This window comes from Malaclemys terrapin, chromosome 19, assembly GCF_027887155.1.
Source record: "Malaclemys terrapin pileata isolate rMalTer1 chromosome 19, rMalTer1.hap1, whole genome shotgun sequence".
In the NCBI taxonomy this organism is placed as follows: domain Eukaryota; kingdom Metazoa; phylum Chordata; order Testudines; family Emydidae; genus Malaclemys; species Malaclemys terrapin.
Window position 1 is genome coordinate 21182810 of NC_071523.1, and position 23287 is coordinate 21206096.

General features: G+C 50.2%; 2 protein-coding genes across 9 annotated transcripts in view; one reads left to right on the forward strand and one right to left on the reverse strand.

The window, feature by feature from the left end:
- The window catches only part of KCNAB2 (potassium voltage-gated channel subfamily A regulatory beta subunit 2), a 119441-nt gene extending 103229 nt beyond the window's left edge, over positions 1-16212 (forward strand). For all 7 annotated transcript variants that reach the window (XM_054008911.1, XM_054008910.1, XM_054008914.1 and 4 more), the window contains 6 exons: positions 3745-3830; positions 5021-5141; positions 8129-8223; positions 9141-9261; positions 9838-9926; positions 10804-16212. In XM_054008911.1, the coding sequence (XP_053864886.1) occupies positions 3745-3830; positions 5021-5141; positions 8129-8223; positions 9141-9261; positions 9838-9926; positions 10804-10893 (602 nt within the window). In that variant the 3' untranslated portion in view covers positions 10894-16212. The remainder of the gene's footprint in view (positions 1-3744; positions 3831-5020; positions 5142-8128; positions 8224-9140; positions 9262-9837; positions 9927-10803) is intronic.
- Positions 16213-17079: 867 nt separating this feature from the next.
- CHD5 (chromodomain helicase DNA binding protein 5) overlaps positions 17080-23287 on the reverse strand; it is an 86422-nt gene continuing 80214 nt past the window's right edge. The window contains exon 41 of one of the 2 annotated variants that reach the window (XM_054008901.1): positions 17080-20280. In XM_054008901.1, the coding sequence (XP_053864876.1) occupies positions 20162-20280 (119 nt within the window). In that variant the 3' untranslated portion in view covers positions 17080-20161. The remainder of the gene's footprint in view (positions 20281-23287) is intronic. The other variant, XM_054008902.1, reaches the window with a different exon arrangement.

Genomic DNA, 23287 nt, shown 5'->3' on the forward strand with positions numbered 1-23287 from the left:
GGCTCCAGTCTCTGTGCCAATGGGATTTTTTAAATTAAAGGGGCAACTGGAATACAGCTAATGACCAAATGTGACACCAGCTGTATGCAACGTGCTGAGCCTATTCCAGTGACGTAAGAAATGCCCATTTTGCCCAGCTCTGACAGTCATTGCTCTCGCTGCTTGTGATGGGCTGGTCTTCCTCCTTGTCATGCTTTGTGATCTTTTGCAAGATGTACTACCGACCTGCCAGAGTTTATTTCTACGGAAAACTTTCGTTTGCACAAGCCCAGCGCTTAGCTAAACTGTCACACTCTGTCAGTGCATGTGATGGCCATGTGAAGCCTGGTGTGACTTTTTCTTTTTGCTTCTTTCCTTGGCATGAGTTTATGCCTTGGCTTCAAACTCAGCCTGCATGGTTCAGAGTTGGCTGAAGAGCCTGGACAGGGACTCCTGACAGTGTTTCTAAAAAAAGAAAAGAAAAGGCAGCGACAGAACGGGACAGCAGCAGTTTGACTGACACCTAGAAGTTAAGCAATAAATTCCCATGTTAACTGGCAGATTGAGTCTCAGTCTCTCTGGCACCTCTTCCCTTGGTTTAATGTAAGCTCAGAGAAACAAAATTAGGGGGATGGCAGTTTTTGCTAATGCAGTACCATGAATGTGCAGAGCGGCTTAGACTGGGGCAGAGACCTCATCTTCTATTTGCCTACATTCAGACAAGAGACCAAGGGGAAGGTTGTGGAGAAAGGAGAACAAGGGTTAAAGAAGATTGGGGTTATTTGCATTTGTTACTCTGCATCGTGTGTGTGTGTGTGTGTGTGTGTGTGTGTGTGTGTGTGTGTGTGTGTGTGTGTGTGTGTGTGTGTGTGTGTGTGTGTGTGTGTGTAAAGTATTTTCTTTAAATACTCGCGGCTTGTGGCAGCTGCAGAGACTGGGTGAAATCCTGGCCCCATCAAAGTTAATGGCAAAACTCCCCTTGACTTCAGTAAGGTCAAGTGTTCATCCCCTGTGTCTTGGCGTAGGAGGGTTCCTCTGCGCTTGCCCCGATGGAGACTCCAGCTACATGGACTGGGCAGCAGGAGCAGGGTTTGCCCCAGACCGCTGACCTGCCTAGCAGACTCCTGCCAGATCAAGGCGTTTACATGGCCTTTCCAGGAATTGTTTGCTTCTGGTTGCTAATCTGAGTCTCCCTTCATGAAAGTCCAAGCTATAGAGCTCTTGACATTTGGACTTTCCTCATCCTCCTGCTTCTGTATGCTCAGAATTTCTTAACGATCCCTTCCTCGGAGCTGAAACCTTCCACGTTGGGTCTCAGCCCAGAAATGAGGTTTTTGGAGACTGAAAAATATTCTCTCTGATTTCACTATTTTAAACCTGTTAAGCGGCGCTTCCTAAAGCAGCTGTGAGGAAACGAGAGAGACATTTAGAGCAGCACAGGGCTGACTCTGCGATAACGGCTAGTTGGGTGTTACCATGAACAGAGAACTCGCTGCCGAGCTCTCTTGGGCGGCAGCTACTAACATAGCTTAACGAAGCCACCACCTAATGAAGCTCCGCCCCCTTTGTGACTTTGCAAACGTAATTAGCATCTTTGGAAGGATTGTGTCTTGTGGTCCAAGGAGAAGTTTGCAATCTGCAGGCTGCAGCCCCTGGGGGTTGTGGAGACCAGGTCAGGGAACTGCATGTTCCAACTCTCTGCTGCTTTCTCAAGCCTGTTTTTACACTACCCGATGCTGAGGGTCAGTGTCAGCAACGGGACGGTTGAACCTGCGCTGAACAGTGCGACTCCAAGTCTAATAAAGGACAAAGCATCTTCGCACCAGTTCAGAAACTGCCGGTTGAGTTTTCGGTTGTCCCAGCTGGAGATTCCAGTGCTGATTATCCCAGGAGCTGAATATGGGCAGCTGCCGGCGCTCTGTGCCTCTGAAAATCGGGCCCTAACTGCCTCAAAGCACCCGAAATCAGTAGCAGTTTAAAACATTTGGGCTAGTGTCCACTGAGGAGCCTCAGGTTTCACAGTCTTGGTCTCTTTTTTGGGGGGGGTTCCAGCATGTTTAGCGTTGCACTTAGACAAACACATAGCATTGTCTGCTTCCCACCTTCAACCAGACAGAAGACTGGGATACATACACACTTGTCTTTTGTCTGAGTGAGTGTGTGTGCGTGTGTATAATCACATTGAATTAGATATTATTATCGGGTTTATTTTTTCAGGCTGTCAATGGATTGTTTTTAGAAACACTTGTTTGCAATCTTTCCTTTATATCGCAACATTTGCAACCAACCTTGCAAGCAATGTATTCTTATAGCTGCCTTTTCTAGACATCCCCGGCTGGATCCACTACATACATTCAGCACTTTGGAAAAGACAGGGATGGCCGACCAACCATCACAGTGACAACCCTCAAAAAAGAAAAATCTGAACCTTAGCTGTTTTTAGATGCAATATTAACCATGAGGCCAAACTAACTTAATGGGTTCCTACAATCAGCTGCAATATTTGCTTTGCATAAGTCTTTTTAAAGACAGAATTTGCCCTCTAGGTTTTTCATAGCTAATGGATGTTTTCTAATGATGAATTTTTCTTAGCGCTAGTAATCTCTGAAGTTCACAGCAGCTAAGCTATAAGGGCAAAACTGGAGATGAGGGTGTTTTAACCATCCTTAACATCCAGCAGTCCCAGCTCGTCCTGTATTCCTCAGTCTCTGAAATCTGCTGATTCCAGCTGCTCGGGGGTAGCGTTTGAGCTCGTCTGTCACTGCACAGGGACTTCTGAACGGACCTGGGAGTTGGGTTCATAACTCTCAGTTCAGCAGAGCAATGATGCCCCGAAGCAAAATTGGAAGATGCTGGGAATTGCACAAACATTGGGCTGTTTCCAGACCCCTCTTCCAAACTATCCCCCTCCCACCCCCACACACAAGGAGTCTAGCCCTGCTCCACAAAGAAATTGGTCTCCCAGAAATGTTCCTACTGTTTTTGTTGTGGTTTTCTTAATGTCTCCCCTCCTGTGACAGCTCTTCCATCCTGGTGGATTTGATCTGGTTTTCCTCTGTTTAGATGGAAAACCCAGTCTTCAGGTCTGTTTTTTGTAGGACCTTGAAGATGCTATTTTTTTCCCCCACACATGGGTGCAATATATCCTGTGGCTCCTGTCCACCCCCATCTCAAAGGAGAGTGTGAACATCCGTGAAGTTGGACATTGTTTTCCACCACTCTGTGTACTGCATTTCACCTGTTTGATTGTGACCTCATTACGTTTCGCTGGTCCATTGCAAATGGTTATTTTCCTCTAGGCTAATCCTATTATTCTCCAAAAAGCAACTAACTAAACAAAACTCAATTCTTATGGCATCATAATTTACTTTCCTCTGTTTCTTCACACCCTCATTTCAGCACAAGCACCCATAAAAAAGGTCACTTTCCAACCCCATCTCTGGCGGTTGTTGGTTTGTTTGTTTATTTTTGCATTTGATTATTCTTTAGAGATTTGGACAAGTAATAAATATGGGGAAATGATTTCATGAGCAGTCTCTCTTGGGGGTTTGCTTTTTGGTTTTTGTTTGTTCGTTTTGTTTTTTAATTTCCTTGTAAAACTCCTGTCTCCAAGTTTGAAGTCTGGAAGTACACTGCTTGCAAGATGTCTGTGCAGTCAAAGCCCCCCTTTCCTTTTGGTGTCATAGCCTTTATTTACTGAATAGCCCCAGCCCAGCATGCCAGGCTGACATGTCTCCCTCCTTGCCTTCCCTTCCTTTTTAACAGAGACGGTGAGAGCAATGACCCATGTTATCAACCAGGGAATGGCCATGTACTGGGGAACGTCGCGCTGGAGCTCCATGGAGATCATGGTACTGTGTGTGTCTGTGTCTGTGTGTGTTGGGCGCACACATGCCCGTGCGTTCCCATTGCTGAAATGCAAGCGCCAGAAGACATGCCATAAATAAATGATCTGTGCACTGCTGATGCTGAGCAGAGGCCGAGCAGACTGCAGTCGCCAGCGCAAAGTGCCTCTCTTTGGCGTTTTGGGGGGGAAGTGCTGTGTTGATGGTGATTTAATTAGACAGGAGCTGTCAGGAGCCGACTGCGTGCAGATGTATTTTAGCCGTAATTATTTTTAGATCTGATAGGACGACTCATCGGAGTGTGTCAGGCTCGTGCCGTAGGGGGAAAGGGTTCCCTGGCCGGGAAAGGAGGTAAACTCAAGAGGCACCACAGTAACAGCTTCTGCAGGTGCAGATGTTGGGGTCAGCGAGGAGGACACCTGAGCAGGGTATCCCTGTCGTTGCTGTCACAGGAGTCCCCAGCTTCCCCCCCCCCCCTCACTGGTTTGAGCCGCTTCAGTGAGAGATGTCCCCCTCTGGCACTTCCCTGCTCCGTGTGGTCTGCTGGCTCAATCTGCTCCAACTTTTGGGTGAATTAACATGATTTCTAGCTAAATCCTTTGACTTGAGATTCTCCAGCCAGTCGCCTTTGCCTCTCAATGTGACCGTCTCCCTGGTAACATACAGTTAGAGACATGGGGGCTGACACAAAGTTCTGTCTCCAAGGCAGCATCTCAGGAGCCCTGGGGGCCAATCTGGGCCTTTTCGAGCCCCTGCCAGCTGAATGTTGACAGGTCGTGTGGTGGCTACGCTGGCATTAAAGCACGTGTCAGCACACGCCCAGCAGCAGAGCGCCGGAACGCTCCACACATACAGACCTCTCAGGCTCAGTGTGGGCACCACATTTGGAGTCAGAGACCCCAGAGCCTGGCTCGTGCCCTTTAAAGTCAAAGGCAAAGTCCCCAATGGGCGAATCTCCCATAGGACTGGGCCCTCCAGTCCCTGCTTGTTTGGCAAGGCCCTGGGTCCCCGTCAGCCACAGGAACAAATTAGTTCTGTTTCTGCAATGGCCACTCTCTCCATGTCCCTGGGTTTTACACCCTTTCACCAGCCAGGCGGGGTCGCCGGAAGTCCCAGCCCCAGTGCCGTGGGGACGACCTGGAGGACTCGCCCGGCAGGGGGATGATGCTGATTTGCATTTATCTTTGTGCTTGCAGGAAGCTTACTCAGTGGCACGGCAGTTTAACCTAATCCCGCCGATTTGTGAGCAAGCCGAGTACCACATGTTCCAGAGGGAGAAGGTGGAGGTGCAACTCCCTGAGCTCTTTCACAAGATCGGTACAAATCCTCTCCCCCTCCCCCCCGAGTCTTACGCGTTCTCCGAGGCTGGCAGGGGGCACAGCTGGGCGCTCCCAGGGAAGGGGGCAGGAGTCGAGAGGCTCGGTCCTGTGATAAAGGGTCTGTGGATATTCAGCTCAGGTGCCTGGAATGCCCAACCCCTGGCTTTTGTGTCTAGAATTGCCTTTCCCAATGGAACAGTAATCCGGCAACAGGCCCCTGCTTTCCATTGAGGAGGCTTGGGGTTGGCCCAGGGGCATTGCGCACATGGGCCAAGTATAAAAATTGCAATCTAGAGAGAAGCCCAAGCCCACGGCTCCAATCCAGGCCTGGGTCTGAACTTCACATGGGTTGGGCGTGTGTTTTACTCAGCCGTCGTGTTTTCCACCACACTTACTCCCCTTCTCCAACACACAGGTGTCTCTGAAGATTAGTAAGTCCTTCTCTGGTTCGTGTTCGCTTCCTCCTAGGGTCTGTAGAGAGGCGAGAATTAGGGATGAACAAATAGGTGATTTTTTTTTTTTTTTTAGTTTGGTGGCTGAACCAAAAACATGCAGAAAAAATTCAAAGCTAAACCCTGATTGTTTTTTTTTTTTTAATATTTTTTTTTCATGTCTAAACGAAAAACTGAAAAGATTTCATTGGGGTTAAACAAACGCTTTTTTCTAAACAAAATGTTGAAACGGTTTGTGTTGGAAATGTTGAAACAATCAGTTTTGACCCAATAAAAAGGGAGGACAAAAATTCTGGAAAAAAGTCAGAACAATTTGCTGAATTCGCCCCAACTTCGCAAATGCTTTTGTTGCCTCAAAACTGCCTCTTTTTGGCAAATTGACTACAGCTGGGCAGGGTTTTTTTAGAGTGCTGCATCAGGGGCCTGCGGCTGTTTCCCTGACAGCAGACTGGGGTGTCCCGGCCCAGCACTCGGCTCCGGGGAGCATTCTTCTGAGTCCCCACTGCTGACCGTGTCCCTTCAGCACGTACAACATGCCACGTCCGCACGACCCCATATTCCTGGGGCGCTGGGGGGGGGTGTTGCTGTTTTATTCCGTTTTTTAAAAACTAAAACGTACAAAAATAATGTGCTAATATATGGGGGAAATAGTCACAATTTTAGGGAAAATAAATCTCAGCAGCCGTGTCAGACCTGTTTGTCACCCCGAAGCCGTGCTTGTCCCAGCCTCTGCCACAGCAAAGGGGGATCACGCTGCGGGATCTAGCCCCATCTGAATATCAAAGCTCTGGCCAGGCCTAGCTGCTGCTGAGTTGGTGACATGGCCCTTTAGCTGGGGTCTCCTCCACGCTGCTAGTCCAGTGTGTGAGCATCATGCCGAGACGGAGCCACTGGCTTTGGTAATTGTTTAACTTCTGAGTGCCCTGGAGTGGGTATTGCACACCCTAACCTGGCATTATTTGGGCCATGCCAAGTCGCTCGGTGTCTCTGCTCTGGCTGAAATCCTCTTACAGGATTAGGTGTTTATATCGTAATCCAAAAAAGCAGCCTGGAATTAGGAAAGAAATTCTAAGGGCTGAGGCCCAGAGCCCAATCTCCTGATGCATCCGGACAAACCTCGTGTGTGTGCAAGACACACACACACACACACACACACGTTACTTCTGAAGAGTATAAAACAGCCAGAGAGCACAGGAGAGAGGAGGCATCTTCCTCTTGAGAGAAGAGTTGTCAAGTCTGTAAATGACTTAACTTTGACTTTTGAGTTTCACTCTTCGCTTTACTTGGAGGTTTCCAAGCTGCCTTGGCCAAGCCTGTGCTGTGCATCGCTGGCATACGGCCCATTTGTAAAGTAGAAGAGGTTTGGTCTGTCTAGCCCTTTACACAAAGATGGGCTTCCAGGGTACAGACAAATGTGTCTCCTGTTCAAATTGCTTCACTAAATAAACAAAACAAAGGAGATCGTGGTTACTGTATCCATGGAAACATCTGTATTGTTTTAGCAGGGAGGGGCTTTAATGACATATAATATTGATAGGCCAGGAAGGATTCGATTTTTGTCAGTAAATGTTGATTTCATCGCGCACGCACAAACTGTGATTTCCATCAATAACAGTCAAAATGTACAGCTGGGGAAAGTGCTGCCTGAGAACCTGTTAGTCTGATCGAAGGACCGTTCCTCGGTACGTTTTGGCATGTGCTGTCGGCAGTTGGTGTGTTAAGAATTATATAACTTGGTGTTTTGAATCTCAATGGCTACTGGCTGGTGCCCCCCCCCCCCCCAAATTTCCCACCACATTTCAAAGGAATGGATATGATTGATTAAAAATCTAAAAAAACCGCATAACAAATAAACATCAGTCACCTGAACAGTGACACTAATGACCTGTTTAGTCGATTTTTTTGGAAAATGGCTCCAGATTTAAAGTTGGTCACAGGCTAGAGTGTTCTGTTGGCTCCGGGCCCACGTGTTCAACACCTGGCAAGGCCGAGCACACAGTAAAACACTCTCAAAGCTATTCGCCATGTTCGATAGTGCACAGATAGTCAACAGCTCTTCTTCTGCGCCTCTAAATAACGACGTTAGCCCAGAAATCCTGCCTAGGATTCGACTCTAAAACATTTCCCCAACCTCTTTTTAAAAGAGAATCTCTCCCACCTGTCGAAGTATTTCATCTCTAGCAGGGGCCCCTCCTCTCTTTCCTCCCACGCCGCGTCCTGCTTCCAAATCACATCCTCCCAACGGCACTGATAGCCGCACCCCTGTTTTTCTCTTCCCTGTGTTCTGAGCTTGCTGACTTTTAGGGGCAGGATTTTGGAGCAGGGCTCACAGCTGGCAGCTGCCCCCAGACCAACATGGCACAAAGGAAAATGTCTACTTCTCTACCAAGAGATGCTAAAAATAGGAACAAAACTGGCAGATAGCAGTATGCACAATTGATTCCTCTCTGCCTCTCCTCCCCTTCCCCCCCCCCCCCCCCGGCTGTCAGCAGGAACCTGCAGTGCCCTCAGTAAGTATTCTCTCTCTTCTCAGGGGTTGGCGCCATGACCTGGTCCCCGCTGGCCTGTGGAATTGTTTCTGGAAAATATGATGGTGGAATCCCCCCTTACTCTAGAGCATCACTGAAGGTGAGGAAGAGGCTGCAGCATGATTTATGGGTTGTGCTGAAGTGCGAGAGATACTGGGTGGGTGGAACGGTGTCTCTTTATCACCCCTTGCATCTGAGGTTTTATCTTGCAGCCAGTATGGGTTTTTTTTCCTCTTGCCTCCGAATGCATAGTCTCCTTGGTTGAGGCTAGTTTGGTTTCAGGATCATATGAGGGCCGCTGAGAGTGTTGATTCTGGTGAGCTGCACTACCCCACGTTGAAGGACAGGCACTGTAGGCAAAACACATTATTTCCCCCCTTGTATATTTTTTGTTTCCTATTTCAATGAATTCTGCACCTGCATTAAGTAATATAGTGTCGGAAGGGATCTACCTTTAATTAGCCGCCTGCTGCAAGGGTGTGTTTAATTTTGCTGCCGTGTCACAACTGGGAGACCTCACACATTCTGGTTCTTGTGCTAAGCATTCCTGGGTGAGGGTCACCCCGTTACCGAGATCTCTGTGCTAGAGCTCTGCTTCACTTCATGTTCCTTGTGCATAAGCCACGGGTTTGGGGGGCTGTTCAGAATCCTTGATATCTTTGTATTATAGCCCCAAAGATTTATGGGAAGTCCCTTGACCGTATGCTGGAGTGATAGAACACATACAGAATAAACCCCATTTCCATTTGGATTGTTCCCTCCGTGTCGCCAACTCCAAACGTGTCTGTGACACTAAGTTCAAGTGGCAAAACCCCCCACGCTGGCCTCTGGGCCAACTCCCTTGACTCCCAGAAGCACCTTTCCATTGCTTTCAGTGGGAGCTGGCCTGGGTCCCAAGCGAGTGCCGGCGTCAGTCTGTGTCCCCAGCCAGTGACGCACCCTCTCTAGAAGCAGGCTGGGGAGGAGGCAGATGCTAAGGACTCTTTCCCCTCTCCATCAATGTGCCTCTTTTCAAAGGGATACCAGTGGCTAAAAGACAAGATCCTGAGCGAAGAGGGAAGGAGACAGCAAGCAAAGCTGAAGGAGCTGCAAGCCATTGCCGAGCGCCTGGGATGCACCCTGCCACAGCTCGCCATCGGTAAGCGGACTGCGAGACACACAGAGCGAGAGAGAGCGTCCCCCTGTCCTTTGTCGCTAGAATGCAGCAGCGGGGCACTGGATAAGAATAGCATCATTCCCTGGCATTGATACCGAATTCCAGACCATCCGACCCAGCTCCTTGCCTCTCTTGTGCCTGCTCGAATGAAAAGCTGCTCTGAGGAGACAGGAATTTCGCTTCCTCTCTTCAATACCCACCATCGCCCTGAGACAGTCATTCCCTGAGGCAGCTGGAGTCTGGCTCAGTCGCTTTAGAGCAGGGAAAGACCAGCCTGCCTGGCCAGAGAAAGCCTAACCGCAGTGCCTTCCCTGCCCGGGCACATCTCCCCCACCCAGCCCGCCTCTCCTGACCGTATAAACATGCTACGGGGTATACGCACACAGCGCCTTGCAGCGAGCGCTTCCACTCTCTGGACGCTTCGGCCAGTTGTGGCCAGAGAATGAAGAGCTGTTTCTGCAGCTCTGCGCTGCATTGTTTATGAATGTAAAGAATGACGTGTGTGCTCCGCAGTGAACCCCCTGAACGTAGCTCCCCTAACGCTTTCTCTCACTCCAGCCTGGTGCCTGAGGAACGAAGGAGTCAGCTCCGTTTTGCTAGGCGCTTCCAATGCAGACCAGTTAATGGAGAATATCGGAGCAATACAGGTCAGTTCCCACCTACAGCCAGGCAAATGAAGGCATGATCTTTGGCTTGCTCAGAGTTTGAGAGTAACTAACTCCTGATAGCGTTTATAGCGTTAAAAAGAAATTCACCGGATTGCAACTGTTGTCATCGAGCAGTGCAAGGTAGGGTTGTCTTGCAGCTGCACTGGTGTTGCAGATATTAACAAGGGCTACTCCATTGGGCTAATTTAGTAAGAGGGGGCTTATGAGCCGTGACACCAAGTCGAAGGCTTAGAGTCCTTCGATCAGCTTTCATGAGAGCTGTCAGTTGAGCCTTAACAAATCACGTGTTTTCCCGTAACAGGTTCTTTCAGCGAACCAAAGTTATTCTGAAAACTTGAAGGGTTGATGGGTTGTTTAACCCATCAACCCTTCTAGCTAGCAAATGGTACCTGATACCGAAGGAACCAGTAACGCCTTGAATTCACATCCACGTGTTTTATTTCTTTAATCATGTATTTCAGCCGTTGGTTTTGGCTGATTTGCTTTCCCGTTTACCTTTGTTTTCCAAAGCGGTCACGCCTGTTACAGTATTTTTTTTTTCCATGTTATAATTTGTGATTGCAGGGAAGCTCATGACCATCACTACATCAATCAGCCCCTGCTGGTCCCTGTGACAAGTGAGGGTATAGGTGGTTTTAGTGTTGCCTGCTGGTCAATACAGTTTATTAATGAGCATCTTGTGCATCTTGATAATATGTGCTGTCATTAATACCTGCTTAAACTCCGCCAGTGATCACTTTCCTCTGCTGGCTTTGGAGTATGTTGACAGCTCAAATCTTGCAGGTTGTTAGGTACCTTGAAACAACTTCCTCGTTGACTTACATGCTGATTTTGTTTGTATGTTTGTTGTGTACAGGTTCTTCCAAAATTGTCCTCTTCCATTATACACGAGATTGATAGTATTTTGGGCAATAAACCATACAGCAAAAAGGACTACAGATCCTAACTGTGCCTACTGTCCCCCTGGACTCACTCTCAACTCCTAGCCTTCTGTTTGCTTGCTTAAGCTTTACTGAAGCCAAGTGAAGAGTGTGATTGGCATCAAAAGAATACAACATGGCAAGATGTGTTAGAGAAATTGTTTAAAATGTTGCTGCAAGATGACATATGCTTATTATGTAACATTTATTTTGAATGCAAGAAGAGTCACCGATTGGGAAGGGTATGCCAGAGCTGTGATTTTACCCTAGATGATTGGCCTCTGTGCTTCCTTTTTTAAAAGAAGAAACTACTTTTTTCACAAACACACACAGAATATCATTGCTTTTTGTTAATTCCAGCTCCTATCCAATGTGCTTGAATATTCAGATCTGACACATGCACCATTTAACTGGAAGAATTATAGTCTCTGTTCCAAAAGCAATGCTGGCTTTACATGCTCTGGCTAATGTGAGTGTGGAGGACTGTCTGTGGTAACCATCTAGGCATGTTAGAAACAGCTGTTGCAAGAGTGCTGCTTGCATCTCCTAACTGGTTCTGTTCTTCAGTTCGCTCTGTATATATTTCTGTTGGAGAAGATTGTATTTTTTGAAGTATTCAAAGTGAATCAGCCAAGTTGTTGGCAAGCAGGTGTAAGAGTTCATGCTCCACGATTCGGTAGCCTCCCCAAGGCCCGCACTAGGACTGGGGAGGGTTTGTCACGGTGCTTTTTTTATTTTTCTGGTGCCTCCTGGTTGACCTTCCGAGGTGGTGTTGCTAATCACACAAGGCCTGAGCCCACTCAGTTCCAGTCAGGGGGCTTTCTCTCCCTATGAACAGGCTGTGTCCTCAGCCCAAGCGCCTGTTGGCCTCAGTGGGCTTCCTGGGCGTTTTGCTGAGGACGGAGAGCAGGATGCAGTTTGTGGCTTTGAACAGAAATGGTGTGTTGGCATTGAAGGCATTCCAGTAAGACTCCCTCACCTAGAAAAGCTAGCACTGCCTGCTAGAGAGAAAAGCACTCTATTTTAACATGAACATCTTGCTGGTTTCATTATTTCCTCTGTAATTCACTCAGGTCTAGGTTCTCAATTTAAACTGCAGATTAGTTGTAAATGTTTAGTTTTGTACATGTAAAACAGTGTAACTGCTTAGTATGAAAGAGAGCAGAGACCTTCAATTAATCTGTCCAGGAAACACTCGGCTTTAATTTTAGATGCTTGATGTCCTTAACACCCAGAATCTGGAGGTTTCGTAAGCAGCCTCTCGACCTGCCTGAGCCAGTCATTCCTTTAGAAGGAGCAGAGCAGACAGGGATTTAGTTTACATGAGTTCCGAGGACAATCATGGAGCATCGTTACCAACTGCACATAATACATGATGGTAATGAGCAAGGATGTGGGACTAAGGAGTTCAAACCCCCAGACTTGCGGCTGTGTCTGGTCTGTGGCCAGGTGCTGCTCAGTAACGTGGATACTGCACACGGGACTGAACAGTTACAGTGCATATTTTTGAGAATCTTTTGCCTTTGCAAACAAAAACAAATATTTTTTGTATGTTACAAAATCATTATTCTTGTTTCATATGCCTGACTTGTGTGTGCTGCTACCTAATATGGTACCAACTTTCCCCTAAAATTTCAGACTGCATTTGTAGGTACTTGCTTCAGCGCTGACCTATGTGCTATCACTGAGGGAAATATTCAATTGAGCAGCAGATAGCTTGGTCTCGCTTGCCAGATGAATTACTTTGGTAGACTGCTAGCGTCCCCATTTCCATTAAAGATTAATCTCATCTTAAAAAGGAGGGGACTTTTTCAGGAATTTAGACTAATTGTTACAATGTTGTGGAACCACTGAGTCAACTTGATATAACAGTCAACAAATACATATTCATTTCCTGTCCTAAACTCATAGGTAGCATTGCTAGTGCTGTTAAACGGATGCCACTTTTCACCCTAGAGGTGGCTGCATTTCATTGTTGGCTATAGGGATCCCTTTAGGATGCTTCTGTAAATAAGATGCTATAGGATAAGCCATTTCACACTAGGTGGTCTGAGATGTAAAAGCCACAGAAGTTTGCATTACTGTAGTAATCGCATACTTCAATTTTTGGTATAATGTTGGCAGTATTTTCTCATAACTATTGCATAGATAACAAGGGGTTAGCTCTTGGGAACTTGAAACAGACTCTTATCTGTTGTCTACCATGTGGTTAGGTTTCTGCTAACCTTAGGGTGCAGAATTATTCCAGCACTTTGCCGTCTCTGTGGACAATCCATATAAGATGAGTAATACTTATGAACAATGATAAAGCAACGGTGGTGAGGAATCATTGTTCCCTGGCAGGGTTAACGTTTTCCAGGACTCTGACTGCATTTATTTAGGTTTTACAAATATTAGTGCTTCTGTTCCGTTTTTTCTCTTTCCAGGGGCAGCTGTTCCCAGCACAGAGCACTTCCCCAGCAGCACTCTGGGAGCTGGGGACTTGCTCTGAAAATGCCCTTGCATTTCTTGAATTAATTGGCACTACCCAAGCAGTGCCTGTTTGGCATTTGTGCAGAGATTGTGTGTGTGGACGTGGGTCACACAAACCTCTCTAGCACAGCAGGATCAGAGCACTGACCTAACCCACAAACAAATCACCCCCATCTATTGGCAGGGCTTGATCTGGTTCCATTAAGGCATAAAACGGCCCTTGGCTGTGTCCTCCCAACACGTTAGGTTACTGCAGTGGGAGGGAACCAGCTACCTCGTGGAAAGCTGATTTGCTCTGAACATTTTTGTCTTGCTCCTTTTTAAAAGGCATTTCTGCACCCCCCACTGGACTGGTCTCTTTGCAGCCGGTGGTGTGGGCTCGGGCTGTGTCAGCTCCATTCCCAGGCCGGGGGTGGCGGCCTTGGCTCAGGCCCCAGTGCAGATAAACAAGTTGTGATTTGCACCAGTGCAGTTTATTCCTGATTGACTTTGCAAATTAGAATATGAATGCGCCTACTTGTGACTCTGCTAGTCTGCAGCAGGGGTCTGAACCACCAGCCCTGCCTGTAACTTCACTGGTGCCCAGATACAGTGCAACCAAAGAGCCCTACGACTAATGTGCGCGATGCCGTCTTGCCCAGCCACTGCTGTTCCTACTCCCCCATCACCATCCAGCCCCAGACACAGACCCTGCCCTGTTGTGATCAGTCCCTGGTTATGACCCAGAATGCTGCTCTGAGGACTGTGCATGTCGCTGCCCAGTGTTTCAGGCCTGATGCTTGTTGCTACTGAATTTAAATTTCCTTTAAGAGTAGAGTCTGTACAACTTTGAATCCAGCCTCAATTTTTAAGCTGTTGTAAAAATACGGTGGGCCTGTTGCATGGGGTGTTAGCTCCCTGCAGCGCTGCACGTGCATTGGGGTGGGCTTTTCCAGCAGGCAGGCACGATGGAAGAGAGCCCGTCTCAATACTCCCTGTGCATTGTGCTCGGCCGTGCACCGAGGCAGGCGGCCCCAGCACCATCCTGCCAAAGTTCCAGCCCGGCCTTCTCACTCCAGCTCCGCCTTCTCCCTGCCCCGTGCTGCACACCCACCCCCCCGAACTGCAGTGGTACGCTTGAGCCTGTCTGTCCCAAGCACGTGGGGCGGCGGGGGAGGAGGGCGCAGCTGAACAAAGTGGTTACTTTCCTAGCTCTTAGGCCCCCAGGAGCCTGCATCACATTCTCCCCAGTTTAAAGAGAGGAAACTGTAACGTAAGTGCCTGAGAGGGTCCCTTTTATTCGGCCTTGAATTTTCCCTGAACACGCATGAAAGGCCTGTCCGGGAGCACATGGTGCAGGGTGTTCTCCAGTGACTCCAAGCCCAGCGTCACCATCTGCTCTACCTGCCATTTGTATCTGTTCCATAAAGCATGGCAAGAATCGGGCCTGCTCTCCTGCTGGAAACGCAGACGCTGCTCGCTGCATTGGCCCTGCACTAGCAGAGGGCTGGGACCAGCTGGAGACTTGGAGGTTTTTTGGTTTGTAAAGAACCTGTTATTTACTTCTTGGCAATAGCTAAGCCCCAGTGTGGAGTGGCCAAGTCTGATACCAGCCAAGAAACAAGGAGCTAATGTTACACAAGTGTTGGTCATGCCCATTTCTCCTCAGTCTGCGCACCCCGTACAGAGCCTGGCCACATGCCATGGCCGGCAGTCCTGCACAGCTGTGACCAGCCCATTGCATTCCAGGCCTCAATATGGACTCCAGAGGCCACGCAGGGTCCTTCGGGCCCGGGTGTGAGCGAGTTGGTCACAGAGGTTTTACCAAATGCCTAACGCCATCGTTACCTGCTGAGAGCGCTGGGCCAGTGCGTCAGTCAGTGACGCTCGGCTCTGCACTTGCATTTCAAGAACTGACTCAAGGGATTGGCAGGACTGATGACTGCAACCCTCCCCCCCAGTCCTTCTGCTCGCTGGGGCATAGGATGCCTGTTCCTAACCCAGTGTAACTATATATTTACATGGAATGGGTGAGCCCGCTGCTGTGAGCAGGCGAATAACCGTCTGGCTTGTGGGCCCTGCGAAAGGGCCCATTGCTTGGGTATCGGCTGCCCTTTGGCGCGAGGAGTAGGCTGGTCAGGGAGTAATTGCCTTTGGTGGTGGTGTGAAACCCCAAACAGAAATGCTGCAGGAAAGCGCAGGGTGTTGGTCTTGCTCCCCGGTGGCGGGGGGGGGGTTCAGGTCTCCCCAGCGTAAGGAATGGGCAGGGAGAGTGTAAGGTGGTGACTCAGACAAGCCAGACAAATAACAGCCGCTAATGTGCAATCGTAGGCAAGCTAATGTTACCTGCAGCCCCAGCATCCCTAGGGGGCACGGTGTGGGGCTGCACCTCTTCATGTGAATGTTATGATACAAAATGAAACTGGGGGAGGAACCACCCCCAGCCACCAACGCTTGCTCCTGCGGCCCTTGAGCGTCCCATCCCGGAGCTGTTCAAGGACTTTTCCAGTCTGAGCCTCCATGTCCTACCCCAGGGGGTCTCTCTGGTTTCCGTGTATGAGGAGTGTAACGTGGGTGTGCAGGTGAGTTCTGGCTGTGGTGTGTGCTTTCGCTGCCAGTCAGCGAGCCCGGCTATTTACCATGGAAAATTCTACTGCCCCCAGTAGCTGTGTTATTGTCCCGTCTTACGGTCAATCCTTGTATGTAAATAAAGCGCTTTCTTTTTATCTGTATATAGAGAGAGAGACACGTATCTAGGACTGTGATTATTACGCTCGCTCTAACTGCATAAACGCTAGGCAAAGCCAGCTGACTGCATTGTGCTGCTGAATGATGATTGCGACTGATATTCAGCTACTGTATTTATGGTATGACAAAATAAAAGGCCAGCCTGATCTGTCTGGAGGAGGGTTTCCTTGGCTGCTTTAGACCGAAGCCGTTAGCTGCTGGGAGCCTGGGCTGCATTAATCCCACCGGGGGGAATCCTGCCCCATCCCCTAACCTCCCCCTGCCCCTCGGGTCCTTGCCATGGCATTACTGGGGCCCATCATGTGGCTTCCCCCGTTCTCCAATCCCAGCCTAGCACTGCCGGTCCCCAAGTGGTTCATGTTTCAAGCAAGCCGTGATGTCCCCGGAGGGGAAGCAGCCATCACCCCTCTCCGCCCTGAGGCTGCAGAAACAGCTGTTGCAGGCCCGGCTCAAGCTCAGCTTGCACGCCCCTGTGTACCCAGCAGCTTTCCAGGACATGGCAATAATTCGGCCCCTTCAGCCTGTAACCCAGGTGATCAGTCGTCTCAGAGCCGAGCACATAGGGCCTGTATTTCTGCTAAGGCGCTGTTCCGACAACACCAGGGTGCTGAGCCTTGGAGGAAGGGAATTTCAGCAGCTCTCCGCCTTTCACGCTCTCACGAAGGGGAGGGAAAGCCAGAGCCTGAGGGTGCATGTACCCCCTCTTCGCCCCCCCCCCCAAGCACGCTTGCTGTCTCCTGGAGGCAGAAACGCCTCCTGCCGTACTGACAGAGATGAAAGGGTGGGTGGAACATTGTCTTTTGGTGGTCAGCAGCCCTGCTCTTACTGTACTGATTGTGTCAGACCTACCTGAGTATGCGTTCATGGCACTGCTTGGTAACCTACTGCGTTTTCAAGTGACTCATGGGGGCTGAAGACCCCCCCCCGAGCTGCCTACAGCCCTTCATTGGCCCATTTCCACTCTGCTGCAGAGGCTGTAACAATAAAAATAATTGGGAAACATTTTTGTTGACTCCTTTTCTTAAAGGATTTATTAAAACACAGAAAACAAAAACAAATACACACGGAGTACAAAGTAAATGTGATTCGTGCTGGCTACAGCCGCCAGAAACGCTCCTACAAAAGGTCAGCACGGTTCATTGAGTATCACAAAATAACAAACCAAGAATCATGAAGGCAAAGTAGCTTTAAATGCTTCCGGTTTTCCCTAGTCTATTCCCCGCAATCTTCACTGCCTCAGTCTGTATTTCACGGGAGCTTTTACAACTTGCTCAGAATTGTTGCATAATCACGTCTGTGGCAGACAGTGTTGGTGGGAGGAGTTACTACTGGCCCCAGTGTCCAGGCATCAGCGCCTTTCCCTGGTACAGTTACTGGTGGGAATCTACTGTGTAGTAGAAAAAAAGCAGGTTAAAAAGCTTTGTGGGGTGAGTAGGTTGGGGGAGAGGGGGGCATTTTTAGCCAGTTTATCATAACCAGCCATGAGAGCCTTTTAAAACTCTCATCTCATTTGGACTTGGGGAGGGGGGAGGTGATGGGCAGTCAGAGGGGGCGGGGGAGGGGGGGTGAATGGAAATGGTTCAAACACAGCCTAGTGGCAAGTAATCTTACCCAAAACAAAACAAAACACTGCTACAGGAAATCTAGCCATTCAGGAGGGAACCATCACAAACAAACTTTGGACAGAAGAACACACTGGTAGCTCTGTAAACAGCAGAGATATGAACTATGAGAGTTGCTAATTTCCCCTCCATTAGAAGCCTTTGAACGCATTAAAAATCTTCTTGCCCCAACATAAGGTGGCAGGCCACAGTGCATTGGCTGCCTCTGCACTAGACCGGGGCCTGCCTGCACAGACGAAGCCAATGTTTGCAACTCCCTTCAGTGTCTGCTGCCAGCAGCTGGGTCTCAGGAGCGCCAGGCCCGGCTCTTACAGAACGCATTTCACCCACCAGTGCATGTGTCCCCACCACTAGAGTGCACGCTGCATTGTCCTTCCCTGTGGGAGACCCTGGTACCCCTCACAGGCCCGTTCTGGGCGTGAGCACTGACAGCCCTTCTTTTTCCTGCGAGACGTGGGTCAGATTGTGCTGGGGGCAGCCAGCCTGCCCTGTGGAGGGAGAGGACGGGGTGCAAAGCTACTGCTGCAGAGTTAATACTGGCCCTGCTGTTCTCAGGCACCGTGCTCTTCCTGCCACTGAGTGCCGTTAGCCCAGAGCCAGGAGGCGGAAAGCTGGCGCAGTGCAGGGAGACCTAGCCAGACAAGTGAGTATGCCAGCCACAGCCTTCTGCGCTGCGTTCGCCCCTGCTCTCAACAGCGGCGAATGGTCCAGAGGAGACCATCACAATGTGCCCAGAGGCCGGATGTCTTCCACTGTCCCAGCAATCGCTCCCCAAGCCAAGCCGGGGTAGGGCTGTGGGTCTGGGGGCGAACGCTTCCTCGCTCTGCTCCAGTTCAACCTCCAGAATCCAGCAAACCACCAAGCCCAGGCGGGAGCAGAGCTGGATACGCAGGGAGGAGGGGGTGATGGCGAGGTGCAGCGTTTGACCTAGGAGCACTTCCCTGACACTCCTCGCTCCTGTCCTGGCAATCAGCCTCTGTGCCAAGGTGCTGGGAAGGTCAGGTGCGGAGAGGCAGCGGCTCCGGCTGGGCGTGGAGTTCCCTCCCACACACAACCCTTAGCTAACAGCCTGCGTATGGGGACAGCAGTAGGGCGGCAGCTCCACAGCCATCCCTGAGCCCTCGGCACTGCTTCGTGCATGGCCAGACACCAGAGCTTGCCCGGCAGCAGCTCTGCCAGCGCGCAGGGGGGTGGGCGGCTTTCATCACAAGCCGCTGCTGGTCACCACAGGCATGTGCTGGGAAAGGCAGATTAGCGTGGGCAAAGGAGGTGGGGACAGCGAAGCTTCCCTCGGGCACTAGCCTGGGGCAGGCAAGGCAGACGGGCTGCCCTTTTATTCACTGGCCCGGTACGAAGGAAGCCCCCAGCCCTGTGGCTCAGTAAATGGATACAGCAAACCCTAGGCCTCAGCTAACGTAACAGCAAAGACTGCACTGTCAGCAACTCAGCTCTCACACCTGGCTGGGAGAGAGGTTTCTTGGGGCATGCAGTGACCTGGTGCCCCGGCAGCCTGCAGGGCAGCCCAGAGGCAGGGACCTGCTCACCAATCCCCTCATAAACTCCTGCTTCCACCAACAATCCCCAGCTCCCCCCGCTGCGTGTTACCTGTGAAGCCAGATGCCAGCTGTCCGCACTCTGGGCCACGCAGGAAGGTCCCAGGACGCTGTTCACTTGGCACGTTCTCATGTCTGGCCCACAAGTGGCTATGGAGGTAACTACAGCACCCACATTCTAGCTCATGTCATCCTAACACACCCAGGGCTTCGACCCCCCCTGAATCCCACGCTGTCTGCTAGCCCCGCTCGAGCTGTGTATTCGCTCAGAAAACTGCCCTCCGTCAGCACAGGCTAGGCAATTGGTGTGTTGGATACCGGCCAGGAGTCAGTGAGCAGTCAGGAAATCTAAACACAAGCTCATTTAACCCATTCCCAGCTGGCGAGATCCTGGAATAGGACGACATACCAGGCATATCGAGCAGCACAGCAGGTGTGTTCTCCCTTGATGCCTGCGGAGAGTTGGCAGGACAGCGGGCGCATTCTCCCTGCGCATACACGGGACATTTGGCAGCAGAACAGCGGCTGAAGGGCTTGACGTGTGCATGCATTTGCTCAAACACAAAACGGACATAACAATCGAACGAACCTAGGAGGCTACAGAAAAGAATTAAGCCTGGCTCCTAACTGACACCTTTGGGTAACTGGACTAGAAACAGAGCTTCCAATGCGCTCTCCCTTTAACTCTGATCCATGTCGATAAAAACAGAGACATAAATACTGTTACTAGATAATCCCGTCAGCCAACATTGTCAAGACAAACTCTTCAAGTCTTCAATAAGAAAGTGCAAAAAATGTACAAGGAAATGAAATCCCCTTCTAAGAAGTTCTTGAAATGGGCTGGGGGGGCGGTTTGTTTTGAAGAACACTTTAAATGTGAGCAAGGCAGCGCCTGGCCCCAACACCCACTGGGCTGAGAATTAGTCTTCAATGCAGATGATGTCACCGAGCTTCCCCTTGCGTTCCAAGGCTGCACCATCTTTCAGTGACTCTGCTACTTTTTTATCGGGGTGGCTGGAGGGCGGCCCATTGGGTGTTGCTGCAAGAACAAAAGTGAATGTGTTACAGGCCACCTGGTTCCCATTCCCCTCCCTGTCATGCACGGAGACGCAGTGCAAGGTGACGGCAAAGCGGGCGTGACTGACCCCAAGGAGCAGAGAAGGCAGGGCCACTGGCCAACCTAAAGGAAACGTTCTTAGAAGCAAGCACACCAGCTGCATTCCCCCAGCCCAGCACCCACGTGCACACACTTCCGTGTTCAGTTCACAAATAAGCACCACCCGATAGCAAGGCAAATGCAACATTTACACAATAAGGTGCTTATGGCCCAGTGCACACGGCTCCACTGCTCGCTCCAGGTCACTGCTAGGAATGCTTGAAGCATGCTGGCTTGTCAAAACTGCTGTCAGTGGCCCTGAGCGGGCAGCTGGCCGGGCCGAGGGGAGAGAGGCACATGGTGAACTCTCAGCCCTCTCAAGCAGTAGCTGAATAGTCAAAATGTAGCGCTTGATGAAAGGTGAGCCTGTGAGCAGGAAGGAACACAATGGTGAAGGCTCGGAGGGAATGGCCCCTGGGGACGGCAGTCGGCAGGACTCCATCTGGACAACTGAGAAGAACAAACCGCTCTCAGAAATAGCCTGATTTATCACCTTGCACAAGTGGCAGCTGTTTCCATCCCTGGAGCAGGTTTGCTCCCTGCATGTGGCCTTAAATTGCAGCATGGGCAGTTTAGGGTGGACATTAGGAAAAATTTCCTAACTGGAAGTTAAGCACTGGAATAAGTTGCCTAGGGAGGTTGTGGAATCTCCATCGTGGGAGATTTTTAAGAGCCGGTTAGACGGACACCTGTCAGGGATGGTCTAGATAATACTTAGTCCTGCCGGGAGTGCAGGGGCCTGGACTAGACACCGCGCGAGGTCCCTTCCAGTCCTATGGTTCTATGATTCCGTGTCTCACACACTGACCACAGAGGGCCTTGCCGCCCACCGCTGAAACCCAGCCATTTGCGGGGGCAGAACACCCAATGCTGTGTCGATGGGCAGGATGGGCGAGGGGGGGGCTGCAAAGGAAGACGCTCTCCGTAGGCAGATCTGACATGACATATTATGTCATTAGATGAGCCACTGTTAAGAAATGTAACCTTAAGGGATCTAGTAGTGTAGGGAACCATTTCTGCAGGGTGGATCTCATCAACTGGAAAGTGCTTCCAGGTGACGCTGGCAGTCCTTGGCTAGCGGGGGCATTGCTGATGGGTAATTTCTGGGTCTCACCGTCATGAACCAGACACCAGGTGTTGGGTTTCATTCTATTTTCATATCAAGTTATGATGGCTTGGTCACGTGGCCAGGGAGCTCTGCCCTACCACTGTATACTGAGCTCATTTCCTGGGTCTAGGAGGAAACTGCAAGACAAAGCCATTGAAAATAGCCTCAGCCACTTGTGAGGCTCGTCCCGTTGGGTGTGGAACGGGAGCTTTGTGCAGAGAAAAGGGGACGCCCGCTGCTAACTCTTGATTTGGACCAGGATCGGGCTCACGGGCTGTCGCCGGCAGTCCCTGAAGCAATGCCTCGGAGGGCGCTGAAGAATGGCCTCACAGGTGAGACCCAGCGGCGCTCTGAGAGCGAGCTAGCCTCCCAGCAGCTCTGGGTGTGTCTGCCCGGCAGTGAGAAGCGAGCCGCCCAGCCCGGGCAGACAGTGCATTAGCTCGGGTGGTGCTAGTGTGAGTCTAACAGTAGCAGTGCGGACATTGCCACTGGGGCAGCAGCCAGGTCTGACCTCAGGCGGCGAGCCTGAGCTGCACTGTCTACACCGCTGTTTTACGTGCACTAGCACGAGTCGGGCTCCCAGCTGCAGTGCAGACATATCCCGGGAGTGCTACCTCTAAACACAACTGGCTTCCAGCCCAGCCGCACTGACACAGAGCGCTGCAGGGAGGAGGAGAGGAGAGAAAACCTACTCGAATGATCCTTGCAAAGCGGTGAATTATCCTGGCTAAAGACTGCTTGTTGACTGACAATTCCTATTGCCATCTGACATGAGCGCACCAAGCGACAGGCAGTAAGCGTTTTCCCAGAGCTTGGGTTATTTGCTGAAGACTCCTTTGCATTTCAGTTGAGATCTAAGGTGAGTTGAACGCCACCACAGTAAAACTGCAAGGCAGAAATGGATGGCAGAGCCCCCTGTGTTGCTGTGACCGGTGTGTTCGTTAATGTTCTAATTAGTAGTTCAGACAAGACACAAACCAAGGGGGGGGGATTTAAATGGATGCAGAGTCCTGAAAAAAAGAGAAGATTCTGGCCGTACGTCGTGTCTCACTGACGTGCCCTCTGCACTGGGAGCTCACAGCACGGTGTTGAGCTTCTCCGATATCTGTGCAATGCCAACCTCACCAATACAGCACTGACTGAGCTCAACTCCAAGCAGGCACTGGGCTCAGAGTAAAACTTGGGATGGATTTTCTGGGAGCTGGCTCTTCTTTAGGCTTTCCAAAGTCCTGACCTGGAATTTGGAAGGGATGACACCAGACAGGTTCCATGCAAAAGTACACATGATATTTCTACATAAATACGGTCTCAAGGCAACATGGCACATCAGTCTAGGAACTTCCTTTCTTCGGGAGCGGAAGGGAATGTGTGGTTTGATTTGAGGAAATGGCATGAGAACAGGGAAAACTCTTCTATGCAAAGAGAAGAAAATGCAGAGATTTCAGACACCAAAGCGGTCAGTTCCCGGTGCAGTGAATTCACTAACTGCTAGCTAGGACCTAGCATCACAAGCATGAGCATAACTACGCCTACGAGACGAACAGGACATTTCCCCAGATAGGTTATCAAAAAAACAACAAGCAACCAAAACGGTGAGTCTGAGACGAATCCCCCCAATGACTGGCAAACTAGCCCCAAGCAGGGCTGCCTCCAGTTTTTCGCCAAGTGGCGAAGAGAAAAAAAAAAAAAAAAAAAAGCCACGATCGGCAGCTGCTCTCCCGCGCCGCTTCATTCTTCGGTGCAATTCAGCGGCCGGTCCTTCCCTCCGAGAGGGACTGGGGA